The sequence below is a fragment of the Gopherus flavomarginatus genome, chromosome 5, assembly GCF_025201925.1.
Source record: "Gopherus flavomarginatus isolate rGopFla2 chromosome 5, rGopFla2.mat.asm, whole genome shotgun sequence".
NCBI lineage: Eukaryota > Metazoa > Chordata > Testudines > Testudinidae > Gopherus > Gopherus flavomarginatus.
In genome coordinates, this window is record NC_066621.1 from 83,105,938 (window position 1) to 83,127,746 (window position 21,809).

A 21,809-nucleotide genomic window follows, 5' to 3' on the forward strand; every position below is an offset into this window, starting at 1 on the left:
GCATTTAAAATGTTGCTTGATTTTATGTAATCATAAAACATTTCAGCGCCTTTTTAATTGGTCAGTTTTCTACTAAATAATTAAAAAATGAACATGTTCTATCCCCTTTGGTTTTTTCCTCTATTTCTTTTCCCACTTTAATTTTATTTCCACTTTCCTTTTAATTAATATCTTAGTTAATTTTTCTGCTAACTTTTTAAGTGTTTGTTTTCCCTTATTGTTTTTTTCTTTAAAGTTTATTTTTATTCTCTGTCCCTCCTCCCTTTCTTTTCTTGTATTCAGAAATCCCTCAAGACCACAGTACCTTCGCCATATATAGGTTCTTTGTCCAGTGTCATCTCTGAAAACTAGTTGCCAGTGCTCCTCACTACAATCATGCTGCCGAGAGACCAGTGAGGGCTCATTGAACTGTATGAGTAGGGATGCAGAACTGGTGCTCAGGTGGGCATAGGTATGGTGTGGCTTAGTTGGGTATGTGAACATGGGGAAACAAGTTCATGTTCTGGAAGGGGATAAGAAGTATAGGGCATTGCTGAACAGCTGCACTTTTGATCACCTGCAACCCTGACCCCATTTAAAAGTTTGTGTGAGAATTTTTTTCCTGGTTTTTAAGTAGAAGGTATTGAGGGTGCATGTTCAGGACTCAAATCGACAGTGTGGAGGAAGCATTGGTATTCTCATTAGCCTGATATGTTCTCACTAACCCATTACTCAGCAGACAGGCTATTGCATGCTGGACTGTCTGGAATTTCTCCACAGAGTTCTCCATCTCCCAGGTCCCAGTAGCTGCAGGAATGGAGCCATGTGCCCTCTAGATAGTCTCCAACTGACAGGTGGATCGTAGTGCAGCAGCTTCTTTTGGTTTAGCTACAGTGCTTGATTTGTGCCAGGGCTGAGCCCCAGTATCATGGGTGCTGGTAGGGCTGGATTACCCAATAGGCAGACTAAGCGCATGCTTAGGGCACCAGCAAAGAAGGGGGCACCAAAAAAAATGAGATTTTTAAAAAGAAGATTTGATATTTGATATTTCAAAAAAAGCATTGAAGTAGTAGTGATCATGGGAAAAATCAGAACTTTGTTAGGCTTCCTTACACTCCACTACACATCCTTCCTCACCTTTTTATTACTTATCCCCACCTAAACCAGGGGGATGTCCTACTAACCTAGATCAAAATAATGCCAGGAAATCAGAAACTGTAACTGATCATCCTGCTCCTGGTTGTAAAACAGACCTTGTTCTAGAAGGTGTGGATGTGTCAGAGACTGAACCTGCTCATGCTGTAAATAACAGGAGAAAAGATCCTGGTATGTGGGTTGATTTCAGTAGCAAAGATGTAGCTTACTGGATAGATCAGTGAACCAAATGACTGTCAGCACCATGCTGGGTCATTTGAGCAATCACGTCGGACTTTCTGGGTCTGTGTGTGGACAAGGCCGTGCTGGCTAATGACACCCCGGGGTAGCAGCTGGGGCTAAGTCCATGGCTGCGGTACCCCGAAGCGATCAGAGGACAGGCACCGGGCAGGGCTGACGATGGCCACAGGCTCTGCCAGGGGTCACTGCAGGGGTTCATGTGGTCGAGGCGCCATTGGCGCCCGTGCTGAGGGCAGCTGGGGAGGGCAAGGGTCTGTCTGCGCCTGGGAGAGCAGCGGGCCCAGCAGCAGCTAAGCGGCCCCAGCCGGCAGCGCTGCGCAGGGGCGGCCCGCCTTGCCAGTCCCCTCGGCGGCTCCGCGCTCCCTCGCCCGGCCGCAGTGAGTCCACCGCGCCTGCAGGGGTCGCTGCCGCGGGAGGCGCGGAGCTGTTCGCTCGGCGGTAGCAGTCGCAGCAGCCGCAGCGTCCGTGGCTGTAGACGCCCGAGCAGCAGCCGCAGGAGAAGCATCCCTGAGCCGCGGCGGCCTCGTTCCAGCTCCGGCCCCCGCCGCACGATGCCGACCGTGGAGGAGCTTTACCGCAACTATGGGATCCTGGCCGATGCCACCGAGACCGCGGGGCAGGTGGGTCCCGGCCGCGGCCTGCAGGGCCCCGTAAAGCCCCGGGCTCGCGTGCGGCGGCTCCCGGGCGGGGGGAAGCTGCGGGAGGCAGGCCTGGAGCGGGCTGCGGGTAGGGAAGCGGCTGGCTGAGGCTGAGGGGGCGGGGATCGGCCCGAGGCTGAGCAGCTTGGCGGGCAGCGGGTTAAGCAAAACAGTAACTGATTAAAATATTGCTCACGCCGCCCAAGCGTCAGCCTGGGCCAGTGGCGTTAGCGGTGAAAGCCTGGCTCCCCCCCCGCCATTTGCTGTTGCTGAGACCTGGCCTCGTTCAGTCGGAGGGGACTCGACCTTGTATTTTTTACACGCCGCTTTGATCTCAGGCGTAAAAGGGTTTTGTAGGCAGCGTTTCCCCAGGAGGTGGAAGGCCTGACTTCCAGAAGTGCGTAGCGACCGCTGCTCCTGTTCGGTTTTAGTGGGAGCTGTGGGTAGCCATCACCTGTGAAAAATCTGTTCCTTGAAGCTCCCTTCTGCTTGTCAGGCCTGGGGCTCTGTTTCAAATGTGGTGTTCTGGCGTTTGTGTTAGTAACGCAGGCTCAGAAAACAGACCTGCCTTGATCGGTGTTTGGCCCAGAGAAACTTGTGGCAGTCATAAAAAGAAAAAAGACATGTCTTGCGTTTTTTTAAATTTATTATTGCCATCCAGAATAGGCTGTGTTGGGTAAAGCATCCTTTCTGCAACAGTGAGGAAAGTAGTTTGTTAAAAATAGAATTCAGTTCATTTTCTTTAGAATAAAATAATCTGATTTTTTTGTTCCAGTTATAGTATGTTGTTTGGGAAACTTCTGCTAGCATTTTAATGTTTCAATCCTGCGTAACTTCATGTAACTAAGTAGAGTTAAGCATGTGCAGAGGAGCTTGCAGGATCTGGGCCTGTGTGCAATGAACAGCTAAGCAGATGTAGGAGTGAAAATGAAAATAGCCAAAGTAAGTAAATGACAACTGGTGCATAATAATTGAGGGGTTACTGGTCAGAGGGGAAACTTATTTCCAAATATAGAAATTATGTACAATAGTTTATTTAAAAGACAAGTGGTAGGAACGATATTTGTATAAGACCAATATGATTATTCATCTGTCTACTACTGTCACTTACAGATGTATAATTTGGAGAGAGAGAGATTGCTGGTCCAGTTCTGGCCAGCAGTCATCTTTAGGGCATGAAAAGAAAAGCATCTCAGTATAATTTCCTGGCTTCCTAGATTAATTTAAAAAAAAATGCCTTGGCAAGGCCAGGTGAAAGATCAAATGTCAAACGGCATCTGAGAGAGAAACTAATTATTGTAGTTCTTTCTGTCTTTTACAATTAATTCCTTCCTGTCTAGATAGTAGGCTTCCAGGTTCCGATCCTGTCATAGAACCCTGATAATCATGTGGAACTCTATCAACTTCATTGTGACCCTGCTTGTGTAAGGGTCTGCTCATGTAGATCTGATTGTAACATTTGGCTCTTAGATAGTATAAATATTTAACATTATTCAGCTGAACAGAAGGTGATTTATTGGTCCAATTGTCTATTAAGGGCCTGATCTCTCACTGAAGTCAGTGGAAATTTTGCCACTGTCTCAAAAGTAGTAGAATACCATAATCCATTTCCTACCTTATTGGTGGTTTGGACAGTAATTTTTTTCATTAAATTAAGCCTTTATTTTTTGATCAATAATTTTGTTGGTTTGTTTAGTAGTCAGCACAGTTATGTCAAAGCAAATTATGGTCCGGTTAATTTATCATTAACATACATGAACTTTTTGCAAATTGGTTGCTGTATTAATGGTGAAAGTGAAGTGTAACTGAGAGTAAAAAGTCCTTTCTTGGTCCTAGGGAAATCCAAAGTAGATCCTGCTTTATATAGTCTGTCTTTTCTTCTAGCATAAAGATGCTTATCAGGTGATATTGGATGGCGTAAAGGGAGGTGCCAAGGAGAAGAGACTAGCAGCACAGTTTATTCCAAAGTTCTTCAAACATTTCCCTGAGCTGGCTGATTCAGCTATCAATGCCCAACTGGACCTCTGTGAGGATGAAGATGTTTCTGTAAGGATATATGCTGGACATTTTGTAGCAAGCTGCTATATTAAGTCTTATTTTGTGCTCCCTTTTATTCCTTTCCCATTTTATATAAGTATTTTCTTGCAAAAAATTGGACTTCAGTGTCCATATGTTTCCAAGCATATTATGTCTATGTGTCATAAAATTATAATTAAACTAACAATACGTTAGTGCCTTCCTCTTATTTCAGTCAAAACAATTCTGATCACTTTGGGTGAAATAAGCTGATTCCTACAGATGCATGTCACTTAGCTCATTGATAATGCTTATAATGCAAATAATGTCTGTAGAACACATTGTAATTGGACTCATCTTCTATCACCAGATAAATCTTCCTTGGGTTTCTTTCTTCACTATCCCTTGTGACTCGACTCTTTCTAATTACAGGAAAAAATTCTCTGGCCAGAGACTGAATTAAAAATAATTTTCATATCCCTAACACTTTAATATAAAAAAGTACTTTACATGTATTAAGCCTTACATCTTCTCAGGGAGGTAAGGAAATATTTCTCCCATTTTACATTTACACATTGGAAACATGAGACACAAAAAAAAAAATCGGAGACCTGATTTTCCAGCAGTCCTCAGCACCCACAACTTCAATTTGCTTTGATGCGAGTTCTATAGGCTAAGCACCTCTGGAAATCAGGCCTAGGTGATTTGCACAAGGTCAGACAGGAAGTATCAGCTGTGCTAGGAATAAACCCCACTATTTCTGACTCTCGTACACTAACAACTAACCGGTCCTTTTCTGTTTTAGCCAATAATACCTATCTAGAAGTGGTTGAAAATGATCAAATAAAGGATGGAAGTTGTATTATTTTTTAATACAAATTTGTTCATGAGGTTTTGATCAGTTAGTAATTTTTTTTATGTAAATGTTCAAAGGAATGGTTAAAATGGCATTTGCCCAAAAATATTAGGCTCAAGATGAAATCATAGTTATTTTATAATCTCAAATATCTGTTCATGAGACTTCTCCAAACCAACCACAGATGTTGAAGTTTGAGCTGTCACTAGTGTCTGATTAATAGCTGGGGCAGAGACTTTTTGGTATGGAACTAATGGCACAGCAGAGTTAAATAAATCAAAAACCTCACATGGGTTTTGCAGTTTACATCAGCATATGCAATTCAGAAAATCTGAGTTCAGCATTTAATTCAGGGATGCTACAGGAAGTAAAAGGTAGGAGAAGTCACACACTAAATCATCTTACTCTTTGTTGGCTTAGATATCAAACACGTGTTTTTTATCTCATTTAGCTGTTTTTCTTCTGAACCTTTTTAGAATCAGTGCAGTCTTACTCTTCCTGTAATTATGTGCTAAGATTTTGACTCTTCTGTTCAGATGATGACAGTATTTCATTTTGACAGATCCGACGCCAAGCAATCAAGGAGCTGCCTCAGTTTGCCACAGGAGATAATCTTCCCCGGGTGGCTGACATACTGACCCAGCTTCTGCAGTCAGGTAACATGTACTGATGATTTCCTTGCCTATTTCCTGCTGCCATGTGCTTCTGTTACATGTATGTTTGTGGCTGGTTTAGTTGAAGAGAGTTACCCTTGTAGAAACTGAATTCTTCCTCTATTGATTCATTAGCTTGTTATGTAGCAATTTGCCACCGTTGTCTTCATGTCCTATTTTTGCTCCATTTCTTTTTCCCTGTCATTCACATCTCATATCTGTAGTGCAAATATGCTAGCCTCCAGTTCTGCTGGGAAGTGACTGATTATCTTAACTGTAAGTCATTCTGCATTAAATTATCTCAATATTTTTGTCCAGCTTTCCATGGCCTGGACTACCCTTACCCTCAATACAAGAGCTAATGAACTTTTCATATATTGGTGCCCTGGATCTGTCTTGAATCAAGTGTCCATGGGGATCATTTATTTCCTAAAGGCTCTGAAAGACCAATGGATTTATCTTCTTTGGCACAATTTAAACTTTCACATTTTCAGTGCACAGTAAATTAAAATGTTTAACATCATTCAGTATTTCATATACAATATACATTAGTTTATGTTCAAAAAGAAAACCTCAGTGGCTTTGTAGAGAGCTAAATATTTACTAAATGTTCAGAGTTATTTTGTAAATGCACTATTTTAGTCTCTCTTAGTCAATAAATGGGAAATGTTGCCTTTCAGAAGGGACATGCATTTTGATGCCACTTTGCAGCAAAAGCCCTATTTGATACAAAATAAGAGGGAAAGAATTTGCTTCCTATTTGGAAAACACTGGAGAACTTCAAACTTATTCTAAAGTAAATCCGTAAAAAAAAAATTTATCATTAATATATCAGTTGGTATCACTTTGGTTACTACTGGTTTAACCATCTCTTCAGCTAACCAAAATATTTAGTTACGATAATTAATTTACAAAAGTTTGTGACTCTGGTTTTTAAAGCTTTCTATTGGTGAAATTTATTTTTTCATTTCTATTTTGTATCTTCACTGTCAAGATGACAGGAAATATTTGTTAAACATTTAAACTCTGCAGTGATTTGCTCTTTGTAACCAGATGTCAGGAGCAGAAACCTTTTTGTATTATGATGGAGTGTTCTTTTGACCTTTTATTCTTGCCCTTACTTCAGCATTTCAGAAAGATACGTGACTTTGAATTTTCTCTCCCTTAGATGATTCTGCAGAATTCAACTTGGTGAACAATGCTCTGCTAAGTATATTTAAGATGGATGCTAAAGGTAAAGAACAGACTCTTTTATATATAATGTTTTTATTGTTTAAAGCTCACCAGTCATTGGTAAGTCTCAAGGAGCGAGATCAGGAATGGTACTTGTATTATCTGCTGCAGGGCAGTGTAGAATTTTAAGCAAATGTTATTACTTGCTGTTCTGTGTCAGAGTTCTTGAGCTGCTTGTCTTATATAAATACAGATCCATTACAACTTTGTAATAGAGTGGCACCCGAAATATGTTATTTGATATGCAAATATACAGGAGGCATGATCTCTCCCTTTAAGAGCTATGTGTTCTGCTGTGCTGTATGTTTACCTTGTTTCTAAAACTAGTAATTTTAAAATAAGTTCTGGAGCTTTTCCAATTTGGAAAGTAGTTTTCTTCTTGCTGTATATTATAATATAATTATAATTATAAAATTGTTGAATGGTTTGCGTTAATTGAATTTTGTTTGCATTTCAGGGACACTGGGAGGCTTGTTCAGTCAGATTCTTCAGGGAGAGGATATTGTGAGAGAACGAGCCATCAAGTTCCTCTCTACAAAACTCAAGACCCTGCCTGAGGAGGTGCTAACAAAGGAAGTAGAGGAGCTCATATTAACTGAATCAAAGAAGGTAAGTGTTGTATTTCACTCCAGATTTAGGTTTTGTTAAATCAGCTTTTTTTGTAATAGAAATGTTTCCAGTATTTAATTATTTAAAACGCCATGCACGTTATGGCATGTATACATGATTCTGTGATTACCCTGCTATGTTTGCAACCCAGATGTTACAGCATTATGTTAGCGTGTGAATGCGAAAGTAACTCTTTTTTCCACTTTTGTTTATAATCTATTTTCATTGTCCAGACTGAGAGAAATGCAAAAATCAAGAAAACCAACCAAACAATAAGAAGTAAATTACATGGTTAAAGTTCTTTCAGTTTTAGGCATTAAATTTTTGTTAGTAATCTTAAGGACACTTGATATTTAAAAATTGACTGAGCAAGGTGAGGTCCTACGCTCAATTTGATGACATTTCTGTCTGTGTGACCCTCTAGTTACTTTAACCCAGAGGCATATACAGAGATACTTTATGTTTTCCCATTTTTTAAAATGCAGGAAGCTAAAACTGAACGATTGGATAACAGCGCTATTCACCACATTAAGTGTAATAGGAGACGGGTATTGCAAATTGCCTCAGCAGGATTTTGTGTTCTGCTTTTATTTTAAGGTCCTTGAAGATGTGACAGGTGAGGAATTTGTCCTTTTCATGAAGATATTATCTGGCTTAAAAAGCTTACAGACGGTGAGCGGGAGGCAGCAACTGGTGGAACTCGTGGCTGAACAAGCTGACCTGGAGCAAACCTTCAATCCATCCGATCCAGATTGTGTGGACAGACTCTTGCAATGCACTCGACAGGCAGTGCCACTCTTCTCAGTGTGTATTTCTTTCCTTTTGTATAGTTAGTACCATATTAAAGTTACTGACTAATGTCTTTAACATCATGACTAATTGTGTCAGAGTGATTGCATAGCTGTAAGTTATAGTCAGCAGTCTCACTGACCTAAGTCTTACATGTATTATGGACTGATCTGTTCTGGAGAAGTTCCATTCAGATTTGTAAACTTTTGTGTCTTCCCTAAGTTCCTGCTTTCTCACAAATTGAAGAATTTGATGTGAATGATGTCTCAGTCTCCCACTTTTGTTCATCAGCATATGTGGTATTTGTCTTGGTGTGTTAGCTGAGAGAATTGAAATTTTCTTTATTGGTTTTGGAAGATAATCTTACCAACTTGACTCTAGGAGCTCTCTCTCTAATAAACTCCGTGCTCAGCAATTTCTAGGCTTAATTTAGTAAACATAACTTTCTTCCATGGTTACAGAATGCTTTTAATACCATTCTTTTTGCTCTTTGTTAGCATCCCTGGCAGATGGGCAGTTCTGTTGCATTGGCTCTGTGTGCCCAGTGTAGTTTTTAGGAACTACTCTTTCAGAATGAGGGGAAAAACATCACAACTCAACATTATAAGAGGGGTATGAGAAATGAAGTATGTCCTTGTGGTTAAGGCACTGGATTTTATTTGTGGCTGTATCACAGACCTCCTTTGTGATCTTTGGTAGGTTATTTAATCTCTGAACCCTAGTTCCCCAACTTGCAAAATGGAGAAGCCTCTGAAATTCTAACCCTTGCACTGATTTAACTGTTTTTGATGCACTCCTCTGCTCCAGGAGATTTTGACAGTCTGTTAAAGGAAAATATGGTGTTTTTCTTTTTGTATGTATAGCACAGGAGGGACTGAGCAACTTCTGAGACATCTTGTGTTCAAAAGTTTTGTCAGCTTTTGCCCCAGTCTTGCAAGGGAAAGTCATTATAAGATAAAGGCAGGATTTAAGGTCATGGGCAGGGACTTCTGGCCAAGTGAAAGCTCCATCTCTCAACTATATCAGACACAGATTACCACTTTGAAAGGAGGCTTTAGCCTAACTTCAGAAATAGGTTAATAACTTCTTTTTAAAATACTGACACTTACACAACCAGAGTAGGATGAGTCCTTGCAAAAGTTCCTGGGTTGTGTGTCTTTTTTTTTTTTTTGCTCAGACTTTGGAATCTTGTACCAATCCCCTCTTTAGACATAAAAAGTGAATATTTGCCAGGTATACTATTAATTATACATACCCCATATCCACTGGGCTGACCTAGCACTATCTGCTGTCGAGAGAGAGCTGGGTTTGAATCTTAAGCTCACCCTCTTGCTCCATTCTCAGTGAGGGTTAGGAATATTGCAGAAGTGAGAGCACAGAGTCCAATAGACAAATGTTTTCCTGATGGGTTTAAATTTATATATTGATTAACTCAGTCCACTGCCAGACATATTGCAATAGTTTAAGGCCTGTTTTCAGGGAAATGGAACTGTTATAGATAGGAAAAAATAAGCATATGCAATTTTATCAAAATCCCCTGTAGCCTAGGCACCACTCTTAGCTGGAAGGGCCCGTGTGTTTTGAGGGGGGAAATTGGCTAGGGGGTGGCAAAATGATGGGTGTCCATTGGGCAGGGAAGGTGGGGATAAATTAAATCAGACTTCTGCAGTAACCTTAGTGTCTTTCTGACCTTTTACAGAAAAATGTTCATTCTACAAGGTTTGTGACTTACTTCTGTGAGCATGTGTTACCAAACCTCAGTTCCCTGACTAGTCCAGTGGAGGGCCTTGATATCCAGTTAGAGGTAAGCTAAGCCTGTAAGAGCTAATAAACCTCAAACATACACATCATAGTGCCTGTTCCAGAAGTGAATGTTTCTCTGCATAACTCTCTGGGATGGTAAAAACTACAGTGTGTTTTCCAGCAATGTGCTGGTCTACTCTTCTGTGGCTCTTCCAGTTAATAACGTGAGGAAAGACCATAGCACTGTACCAGCTGATGGAGCTGTGTTGAGCAGAACCTTCCTTCTAATGCCTAAGAGTAAATACAGAAAGCAAAACCCTTACCCTAATTAAGAGGAATAATGACTATAGTCATTAGTCTTATGGTGATCTCTCTCAACTCTCCAAGCTGTTGCTGTTCCTTCACATTGTCTTCCAAATAGCCCCCTCAGAGTTACTACTTTGTCAGCAATGTGCTTGTGCTGTGCAAAAAAACAAACAAAAAGTGAAAAATTTCTGCCTGAAAGATTTTACAAGCTGAAAGACAGATCCAGATAGATAAGATTCACTGAGAAGCCATGAGGGAATAACTTGAATACCTTTTTATATTCATTATTTTTATTGTGTCACTTCTTGTGGGCATCATGGAGGGAGTGTAGCTTTAGGAGGACTTAAATGCATTGAGGAAGGAGGCTTGAATGAACATCTGGCAGATTGCAGACAGGAGATTCAGACAAGCTTAGTCTGGCACTCACTGCATAATAATTGTTAAAATACATGTACAAATATTATTGTCACATGTTAATTTTCATTAGTTCTCTACAAATCTCTGCTACTTAAAGCCTGCATTAAAGGTAAAATGTCCTCACCTGGGATGAGTTGTATTTTATAGACTTTCCAAAATCATGATTGCTGTTTCTGGCAATTGAATGTTGCAATATGCTGAAGAAGCCATGTTAATGTTGCAATCCACTTTTATTTAAAATTATGCAACCATGTGATTATAACTCTTAGCTTTACCAAGAGCTGTTCTTATTTGTAGGTATTGAAACTCCTCGCTGAAATGAGTTCGTTTTGTGGTGACATGGAAAAGTTAGAATCAAACTTGAAGAAGCTTTTTGATAAATTACTGGTAAGGCAGACTTTTGCTGTGATACAATAATAAAAAATGCACTCCTCAAAGTAAGTGACCTTCAGTAGCTTATTACCCATTTATCTTTGGTCCCTTTCTGTTGTAAAGGTAGTTACCCCTGGTTACTCTTCTGTTCAAATAAGTGCAAAGATCTCTGCCCACTTTGAATCTCTCAGTAGCATTGTGGAGCTGGATGATTTCTCTACACACCATTTTTGATCTAAGTTGAAGAAAGTAGTATTGTTTGTGTTCGTATGATGATCTTAAAATCTGTCAGTGCTAGCAGTAGTGGCAGGGCTACCACAGACGCTTACTGGCTCAGAGCAGGTATAGCTGAGATGCTGATAAAAGTGTTGGTCGCTAATCTGCACTGGCCTGCAAACAAATGATAGTAACATGGAGCTAGTGCAATGAAGGAAGACTGTTAGAATTGTCAGAATAGATAAGGCCCTATGTAATGTAGCTTAAACTAGTTTTGTTGGAGTCTGTACAAGACTGCAGCAGAACCTATAGAAAAATGGTCCTCCTTGCAATCCAACAATGCACAGAGTGGTACTAATAAATTAGATGTTTGCTGAACTGGCTGTTTCCAAACACTGACTTTACAGAGGAGTTTTGTACGATCATATATTCAAGAGAAACTGTTAAATAATTAGACTGCTAACCTGCTTACATGTTTAGCTAACTGATTTGGTAATGCTGTTCATTTCCTATTTTGAAGTTTTAATTTTCATAGCCATGCCCTCTTGTGAATGTGGGTGAGATGCAAAGAGTGGAGAAAAGGGAACAGGTGAGTGAAAGTGTCTCATTTATCTGTTCTGCTTGGTGTTCATCAGGAGTACATGCCACTCCCTCCAGAGGAAGCAGAGAATGGGGAAAATGCTGGCAGTGAAGAGCCCAAGTTGCAGTTCAGCTATGTGGAGTGTTTGTTGTATAGCTTTCATCAGCTGGGGCGAAAGCTTCCAGACTTCCTCACATCCAAGCTCAATGCAGAGAAATTGAAAGACTTCAAAATCAGGTAATGTACGAGAGACTGGAATGATCACTTAGCTGCAAACCTAGCTGGAATGGGCATATTGGAAATGTCAATGTAGAATATTATTGATCCTTCCTCTGCTGAATTGTTTGGCTGCAGGAGAAGAATAAATCAGATTAGTAAGTAAAATAATGAACTGGTTGAAAAATATATTCAGCATTTATTTAAAAATTAAAAAAACCTCTTGTCCTATCACGGTTTTCCTTTTGCTTGTGGTTTTATTTTACAGGAATGTGTGAAGTTTTGTGCTTGGCTTGGTTGGGGTTCATTAAATACTTAAACTCTTTTTTCTGTTAGGCTACAGTATTTTGCCCGAGGGTTGCAGGTTTATATACGGCAGCTTCGTCTGGCACTTCAAGGAAAAACAGGTGAAGCCTTAAAAACAGAAGAGGTATGTATTCCCCAGGAACAGTTCTCTTATCGATTCTACAGAAATAGCTATTGCAAACCATTATAAATGCCATCCTTTTTTGGTTAGATGACTAACTGAATGATATTGGGAAATGACTATCACTATGCTGCTTAAGCTTACTAAATGACTGTAGATTGACACTGCCTTTCAGGCAAATACTATCAATACAGCTGATAGCAAGTATTTTAGAGGCGAGAAAGCTCTTGTAGTTTGAATAAACTTTGTTTTGTGGTCTGGAAAGTGAAAAATGTTTTCTGGATTTAGTAAGTGCTAGATGACAGCATGTATGAATGCACCATTCTCTTACCTCTACAGACCCAGGTTCAATTCTCATGTGCAAATGAGTTTCAACTCAAATTTGTTATTAGTATTTGTCAGTACTACACAAGTACTAAATTAGGTGCCATTGGCCATGTCCAGGTTTGGAGTACCAACTGCGTTGCAGGTCAGTAGTCAAGGAGGGTGAAAGAGCTGTGTGACTGCACAGGGCCGCAGTGCCGAAGGGTGCTGGAAATCAGGACTGGGGTGCACTGTTTAGCAGGGAGTGCAGCAGATTGGGACTGAGGCTCATAACAGAGCTGTACAGTGGCCAAGCACTAGGACAGTGAGGGCAACAGATAAGATTGAATTGGTTTAGCAGAGCTGCGGCGGGAAGCTGGCATAGTACACCATTGTACTGTTGCTTGTCTCTAACCAGTGCCGTCAGTCACTTTCAGGAGCATTAGCCTTAATTTTTTTTTTTTTTTTTTTTTTAAATAAAGGCAGTTTGCCAACACTTTATACCAGAAAGCAATGTTCAGTGTCCTGGGCTTGTTAATGTGACAGTCTTGTAGTTCTCTAAGCAGTTAAGTTTCCCATCTATTGCAGTACCAATCATGGATTTCAGAAGCAATGTTACTCCACATACAACAAACCAGTGGTGCTAGCTTCCTAAGTCAGTATCTGATTATTCAGTAGTTTTGCCTGATCCTGGCCAGTCTTCCTTGCCTATTGAAACAAGACAGTGACGGAGAGTTTTCTGCAAAAGGTTTTTGCTGGGCTGCTACTGTTGAACATCCCTTAGTTCTTGCATTTGCTTCAGTTACGCTCTCTTGACTGGGTTTGTATTGCAAGCCTGAATGGGTGGCAGATAGATACATGGAGTGGTTGCATGACTGGTAGTGTAATCTATCCAGATGACATTTCTGGAGATGAGGGACAGTTCTAAGTCACAACCACATGCAGCTAGATGCAGCAGATCACAGTTGAGCTTTGGTTTTCAGATTATAGTAGTGTTTTGTTCACCCACAGATTGTCTGTTTGGCCTAGTTACACACCATACATCTCGTTTTGAATGAGATTGCTAAATGTATTGAACAAAGAATGGAAGGGAATTGGAGATCCTGGAATTCTGTAGCCAATTGAATTTCATTAAATGCAAAATTACTGAGAATTAAAAATTGTAACAGTTAAGTCATTTATAGAAATGTGCCATAGATCTCTCATCAAGGCCATAGAAACTTATTAGGAAGTGTGCAGTAAAATTCCAGTACTTCTGTCTTCACTAAATGCATCTGATGTAATCTCAAATTACTAAAATAGCTGGAATTAAAATTGCTGTATTTTTCCTGTTTTGCAGAACAAAATTAAAGTGGTTGCCTTGAAAATAACTAATAACATCAATGTTTTAATCAAGGTAAGCCTTAAATCTTCTGTTATGTCTAAGTATGGAACAGGTCTGTAATAGAAGGATCTCTAAAAAGGAAGGCTCAGGAACAGAGAGCTATTGAGAAATTTCCCAGATGGGGATCAAATTTTATTGTCAAGACACTGCACTGTCATCTCTACCATGGAATAAATCAAATTCAGCATTGGCACTACGTTAAACTTCTTCCCTTAAGTTTTTGTTAATTTCCTGGTCTGAGGAGATGAGTGCTCCCCTGCTGTCATGCAAGTACATTTCCTTTGTGAACTCTCTGGAGCTACATGTTAGCAACTAACAATGGAAATTATTAAACAAAAAACTTATTGAATTGAAAGTAACAGTGACTGGGTGACTGAAATCCATTTCAGTACTCTACCTGCTCACGGTATAAAGTTTGTGGCATTATTATCATGACATCCAGCCACCTTGAATTGGGTGGATTATCCTGCTGAGGAGCTGGAATTTTAAGTGTTGCAGCCCTTTGTTTGTTTGTAGGCCAGTATATTGATGTTTCAGTATCATGAGGGGAAGATTTACTTTAAAAAACACTATAATGGGTCAGTTGTCCTTTGCAGTGTCATTTTGATCAGAAATTTGGGCCAATTGTACTATAACAATGATGTTCAGTTTAGGATTTACTTGCTGTGTCTGATTTCAGCAGGTTTGATGGAGTTTACAGTATATTTAAGCATAAAAGCAAGTTAAGGATTAAGCAAGTCTTGCCTCGTAACATTCCATTCCTTGGTATCTATACTTTGAAATATATCCCTGAAATGTTGACTTGAGGTTTAATGTAATGTTTTCAAAGCAAATTGTTTTGATTATACTTTTCCTTCAAAGTTCCTACCATGGCACTCAACTGAGAGTGCCAATTCAGGATCAGTTGCTCAAACAGGGCAGTTACAGCCCAAGGTGGGGTTTTTCCACCTCTAAGGCAAACCAAACCAGCCAGACAAAAATGACTTCGGTTTCACCCCACTGGCTAACCACAAGTCACACAAGCAATTTCCTTAGACACTCCAGTCTCCCAGTATCACCACCAGTGCCACTCGTCCTGAGGATGAATGGTTATGAAAACCAACACCCCAATAAAAGAAAATGGTTCTCTTGATCCCAAAGAATCAAGCCCCAGACCCAGGTCAATATCCACATCAGATCTTACTCACAAATCACGCTGTTGCCAATCCTTTAGAATCTAAAATCTAAAGGTTTATTCATAAAGGGAAAAAGGTAGAGCTGAGAGCTAGAATTGGTTAAATGGAATCAATTACATACAGTAATGGCAAAGTTCTTAGTTCAGGCTTGTAGCAGTGATGGAGTAAACTGCAGGTTCAAATCAAGTCTCTGGAGTACATCCCCAGCTGGGATGGGTCATCAGTCCCTTGTGTAGAGCTTCAGCTTGTAGCAAAGTCCTTCCAGAGGTAAGAAGCAGGATTGAAGACAAGATGGAGATGAGGCATCAGCCTTATATAGGCTCTTCCAGGTGTAAGAACACTTCTTTGTTCTTACTGTGGAAAATTACAGCAAAATGGAGTCTGCAGTCACATGGGCAAGTTCCTGCACACCCTGCTGAGTTACAGGGCATATCTGCCTCCTCTCAGTGGGTCCTTAATGGGCCATCAAGCAGGCTAGGCAGAGCTAACACTCACTTGTCTGGGATTTTCCCCAGAAATACAGCACAAATTTGAAATACAGACAGTATACAGCCAATGCTCATAACTTCAACTACAAAATGATACAAACAGCATAATCATAACCAGCAACCTATAACCTGGTCTTAGACACCTTGTATGATCCCCTTTACATAAGATTTGGTGCCACTACAGGACCTTGGTTGCAAACCATGTTCTATATAGTCCCAGTTTATATCAATAACATCACAGGAACTCTAGTGTGAGCCAATTCTTGCTCATTCTCATGCTGCTGCTTTGCACCGTGGTGGGGATAGCAGAGATCCAAACAGGAGCCATTGTAATTCATTGTAGTAATGTACAGTACACATGTTAATGTATTGTGCAGAATCATAGCATGAGATACTTCTGTTAATACAAAATTAGAATTTCATATTAGAGTGCATGGAATAAAGTGGCTGAACTTTTTAAGTGGTTCATCCGGGTAATTCTTGTTGCTGGATCCTAGGACTTAAGTCATCTTTGGTTTTAAAGAGCTTGTTTGAAGGAGGTGAGGGAAATAGGGAAGTATGATTAATACAGACTCATAATATAGGTAATATTATGTAGTGTTATTGGCGTGGACTTCATTTTATGGTAAAATGTCCACAATTTTGTTTCTTTAGGACCTTTTTCACATCCCCCCTTCTTACAAAAGCACAGTTACGCTGTCCTGGAAACCTGTACAAAAGGCTGACGCAGGGTAAGAGTTACCAGGAAACTTGCTTAATGTGATGTTATTACATACATATATCGTGGAATCTTTATTTTGTGATGTTCAATAACATGTCAGTGTGTGTTGGTCAGCAGGATCTATAAAACAAAGATTTGCATGCAAAAAGCTTAGATAGAATTAAGGTTACAACTGCATAATAGTACCTTGCAGTCATTGTGCATAAGTGATAGTCTCAGGATCCAGTTTGCCACACTATGAGCCACATAGCAGCTCTAGTTGTTGGCGAATGGTATAAGGTGTCAAGACTTGCTGGGATGATACAGTAGATAATTTAATCAAAATGAGGATCCGTCTTTTAGGAAGGCTCTACAATACCATTTTCCATTAACTGCTCTGCTGGCTTATAAACACTAATCAGTGGGGCTGAGCATACTGTGTCTGTACTTATTACCTCGGGGATAGTGCAGCATCTTTCAAAGACCTCTTTATATTTTCTTGCCTTTGTAGTCAAAAAAGAACTAGTGAAGATACAACCTCAAGTTCACCACCGAAGAAGGCTCCAGCAGGACCGAAAAGAGATGCCAGGCAAATATACAACCCACCCAGTGGGAAATACAGTAGCAACCTGGGCAGCTTTTCTTATGGTGAGTTGGAGAGTTTGGAAGAACCTTGCAGTGTGAATTATACCCCTCTGGGAAGGATGTCAGTTAAGCAAGTTCCTTTCCAGATCCTCAGACGATCCAGAATTTGCTGTCATGATTTTTCCATGTAATAGTATCTATCTATCTATCTATATCTATATATATAGATATAGATAGATATATATTAATATTAATCACTGGTCTAGTAATAGGATAAGTTTACCAGCCTAATAACTAAGCAACTTTGCAGCATAATTTTAGCAGCCACTGGCCTCTTGCAGATCTGGGGATTAAATTGTTTTAAAGCTAAAATTCCACATTATATTATTATTTAAAATAATGTTCTGTTATCTCCAATATTGTAATTTTTGTCATCACCAATTTTAGACATGATAGGCAGACCTTTAGGGCTACAGGCTGTTTTAACTTTTAATATCATTTTAAAAATTATAGCTGGTAATGATTCTATTAATCTAATTTGTCCCTGTGTTAGTGCAGGATCCGCTCAGGATGGTAAACTTTGAGTTCCTCATTCAAATATGTCTAATTTTAAATATCCAAAGTTCTGTCCTTCCCTTTGTAAAGTTAAGCTTAATGTAATTTTAAAGGCTCAATATTAATAACTATTACAAAGGGAGGTAAAAATAGTAGGGGTCTAAAACATTTTGATGTATTAAGGTTTCCACTGGGATCAGACTCTAGATAACGGAAGCCTGAGAAATCTTGAGAGACACTTTGGTTCTTCCAGTGAGATCAAACTTACTCTTAATGGAGCTAAATGAAAAACTGACTCCAACGTACAAACAGTTCATTTATGTCTTCTGGTTCTTCCAGTGGCGTTGGAGCCTTAAACTGAAAACATTAAGGTACCAATACAGCAAAACACTTAAGTATATACTTAATTTTAATTAGGTGATTAGTCCCATTTGAAGTCAGTGTTTGAGATATGTTATGATGGATAGGCAATAAAAACTCTTAATAAAACTGATAGAGAACCTTTCGAACCAATATACTATAGTCTTGTCAGAAGGTTTTAAGTACTGTTGCGTAGATGGGGTTAGCCCAGATAATTGTACCTAAAATAATAGAACAACTGTAACAGGCATGATATTATTGCAATTTCATTTTAAATCTGCTATTCAAATACCAGAGACCTGTATTAGATAAACGTTTGCATTTATTTTCAGAGCAGAGAGGTGGTTTCCGGGGTGGCCGAGGGAGAGGCTGGGGAGGACGAGGTAATCGCAGTCGAGGAAGAATCTACTGAACGGACCATTGCATTCTCCAGAGCCATTATGGGGTAAAACACCAGTAAAAGTGAAAGTAGTGCTCATCAAAGGATTGCCTGGAGTACTGTATCCCTTCAAGGACTGCCTTCTGCTAAAGACTGACTTAAATGTTCTTTATACCTTTGTATGTATGATCTACTTTTCTAACGGACTACAAACTTGTCCATAGTGAAACTACAACTGTATTTTTGGATGATTAGTCAGCAATTTTGAGTTATTTTAGAAGTGTCTTCAGGGTTTATTCAGAATTGGAAAACAGCATAGATGTTTTATCTGAAACTACATCTTGACAGGTTGTATATTAACCTAAAAATCAGCTATTACTCAACTAAAACTATATTGTAATTGAGTTTATATATAAAATAATGGACAGGAAAGGGATGACTACAAAGGTACACGTCCGTTAAGACTGATAGCTGCAGTAATCCTTTCCTCATCTGTAACAGTATCTTGCAATATGTGGAGAAGAGTACCATTATTAAATTACCATTTATTTACTCTTTATAACAGAATCGTTGACTATTCAGACAAATGCTGGATTATTAAAGTCTGTAACATGGAAATACACATTTTTGCTTGTAGCATGAAGCAATCATTTAACTTAAAGTTGTGGAGAATGTGATGTTTTTGTTTTTGTACAAATTACTCTTCTCCCTAAATTGTAATGCAAAAGTGGTGTTTTGCAAATGGGTTTTTAATGTTCAGTATGAATATGTATGCATACGCCCTGAAATTTCAGTAAAACAGGTTTAAAAAAAACAAACTAGAAGTACTTTAGGAGTGGGAAAAGTCAGATGCAATGATTAAGCTTCATAGATAGGAGTTGGACAGCAGCAATGGCCTGGCTCTTTCCTGTGCGTTTGAAGATTTCTGGGGTGGTTGGCACTTGAAATTTTTTTTTAAACAATACCAACTGCATTTTAAAAATACACAAATAAAATTTTATTTTGGGTACCACTGAAAAAAATCCAGCTATGTTGTTTGATTCAGGTAGAGAATTAAAGTCTCTGTACTAGTTTGTTCTTCGTGGTAACCTAAGATTTTGATTTAACAGTGGACACCCAGTACATACAACTTTATTTAAGAGCAGATAGGGCACAGAGGTTTGGTCGTTGTTTTCCCCGCCCCCCAACTTATTTTCACCACTTTTTTTTACTTTCTCCTCAGGTCATTCTTAAAAGATTGAACATTGTAAAAGGTGTGGTTATAGTAAAAAAAGAGAAGTTGTGGGGAAGGAAGAAATATTAACAAATTCTGTTGACATAAAATAGCTTAGGCTTTAGAGGGTTGAAGATTTCCCTAACTTTTATTTTCAACATTTTGATGACTGTACCCCAAACCAAATGCCTAAAAGTAATGTTTTCCTACTAGTTTCATGTGTATTTGTGAGGAATAGCTTGTGAATCTGACACAGGTGTCTTCATTAACATTCTCTGATATTTATCACTGCAATCTGAGGAATGCAGCATTTGCATTTCTGGAAATAGTGCAAGATCCTATAGAAAACTGGCCCTTTTAAAAAAAAAAAAAAAAGCCAGAACAGGAAAACTACAGAAGCTGTCTCCAAACTTGATTTTTGTGTAGCTTTGGAACAGTGATGGTAAACTTTGGACATTCCATAAGCACTTGAGTTGAACTTATTTTACTGATTACAAGACACTTGCTAAATTCAGATGTTCAGTAAGAAACTGAGCAATTAAACCTCAGCTTTCATTTTGAAAATAGGCACGGGATCAATGTTATATTTCCAGGTGAAAATTCAGCATGTTGCACATAGGGCAATAATTTGTATTATTTGAAGATTTCTTAATTATTTTCAAAGCCTATTTGTAAGCACATTTATATTCTAATCACTGGATGCAAACAGCTTCTTTGCTCAATGAAGTTTGAATGAGAACTTCTGAGACATCTTTTTTCAGAGACGGTGTGCAGCGTCAGCAAAGTTCTTGCTGCCTCAGAAATAGCTAGTTTCCCCCCTCCTTTCATTCTCAATTTCTGATTCAGTGAATTCTTTTGGAGACACCTGTTCACCACCTTGTTCAACTGTAAACGTTCCCTTATGCTTTTGGAATAAATTCATTTTGTAATTTTGTTTGAGTGGCTTACTGTTTCATGATTACTGTAGTTTTAAACAAGTTTCATACTTTAAGACCATTTTGTGATGGCTCGCTAATGGGACATTACAGTATCTTACAACTTTCTAATGGCTTTCATTCCGATAGGATCTCCTTGATTATTTCACAAATATATAGAATTAATAGTTTAATCTACAGATTAGAAGCAGCCACCATTAAGACAATGTTATAGCTATTTAACTCTCTAAATCAACACTACAAGCAAAGTTTCAGATAGGAAATGAAAGTACACCTCTAATAGAAATAGCATGAGTTTAGGTCAGTTGAATGCAATGACCAAGTAAACCTAGATAGTCACCAACTGGTGTTTAGCCAACCTGTTCTTAAAAACCTCCAATTATGGGGGTTCTACAGTCTCCCTTGGAATCTTATTCCAGAGCTTAACTACCCTTATAGTTAGAAAGTTTTTCCTAATATATAGCCTAAATCTCCCTCGCTGCAGATTAAACCCATTATTTCTTGTCCTACCTTCAGTGAACATGGAGGACAATTGATCACCATCCTCTTTATAACAGCCCTTAGCATGTTTGAAGATTTATTGGGTTCCCACTGTCCTCTTTTTATCAAGACTAAACACACCTAGTTTTTTTTTTTAACCTTTCCTCCTAGATCAGATTTTCTAAAGCTATCATTTCTGTTGATGTCCTATGGACTCTAATTTGTCCATATCTTTCCTAAAATACAGCATCCAGAATTTGACACAGTATTCCAGCTGAGGCCTTCCTAGTGTCAGGCAGAGTGGGACAATTATCTCCTATCTCTTACTGACAAAACTCCTGTTAATACACCCCAGAATATTAGCCTTGTTTGCATCTGCATTATGACTCATTCAATTTGTGATCCACTATAATATCCAGATCCTCTTCAGCAGTATTAGCATCTAGCTAGTTATTCCTCATGTAGTTATGCATTAGATTTTTTCATTCTTAAGTCAAGTTGTTTGCAGTTACCTTTATTTATGTGGGATGCCAGTATGAACATATCTTGCTTGGGAAAAGTAGTGTTTAACATTGTAGACCCAAACTCCCATTGGCAGTGACTAGATTCATTAGCAGCTAGAGGCTATTGAAATGATCTCTGTGAAATGAGTTTACTTTCTACTCTCTGTCTTATTTTAATTGTTGGAATTTGCTAGGCCTGAAAATCCTATCAAGTAGTCAGACTTCCAGGAAGCATGTCTCCACTTTAGAAGAATTTTAAGCCAATATGTTGATTTGGACTTAGCCTCTGTGAGCACATTCATAT

At 39.1% G+C, this 21,809-nt stretch overlaps 1 protein-coding gene across 1 annotated transcript; it reads left to right on the forward strand.

Moving 5' to 3' along the window:
- Positions 1-1,797: 1,797 nt before the first annotated feature.
- On the forward strand, positions 1,798-20,521 carry API5 (apoptosis inhibitor 5). Its single transcript, XM_050955388.1, has 14 exons — positions 1,798-1,994; positions 3,897-4,058; positions 5,447-5,540; positions 6,706-6,771; positions 7,228-7,379; positions 7,977-8,183; positions 9,868-9,972; positions 10,932-11,021; positions 11,858-12,039; positions 12,355-12,448; positions 14,088-14,144; positions 16,450-16,526; positions 17,007-17,143; positions 18,328-20,521. The coding sequence occupies exons 1-14, from the start codon at positions 1,926-1,928 to the stop codon at positions 18,405-18,407; spliced, it is 1,572 nt and encodes a 523-aa protein (XP_050811345.1). The 5' UTR covers positions 1,798-1,925; the 3' UTR covers positions 18,408-20,521.
- The last annotated feature ends 1,288 nt before the right edge of the window (positions 20,522-21,809 follow it).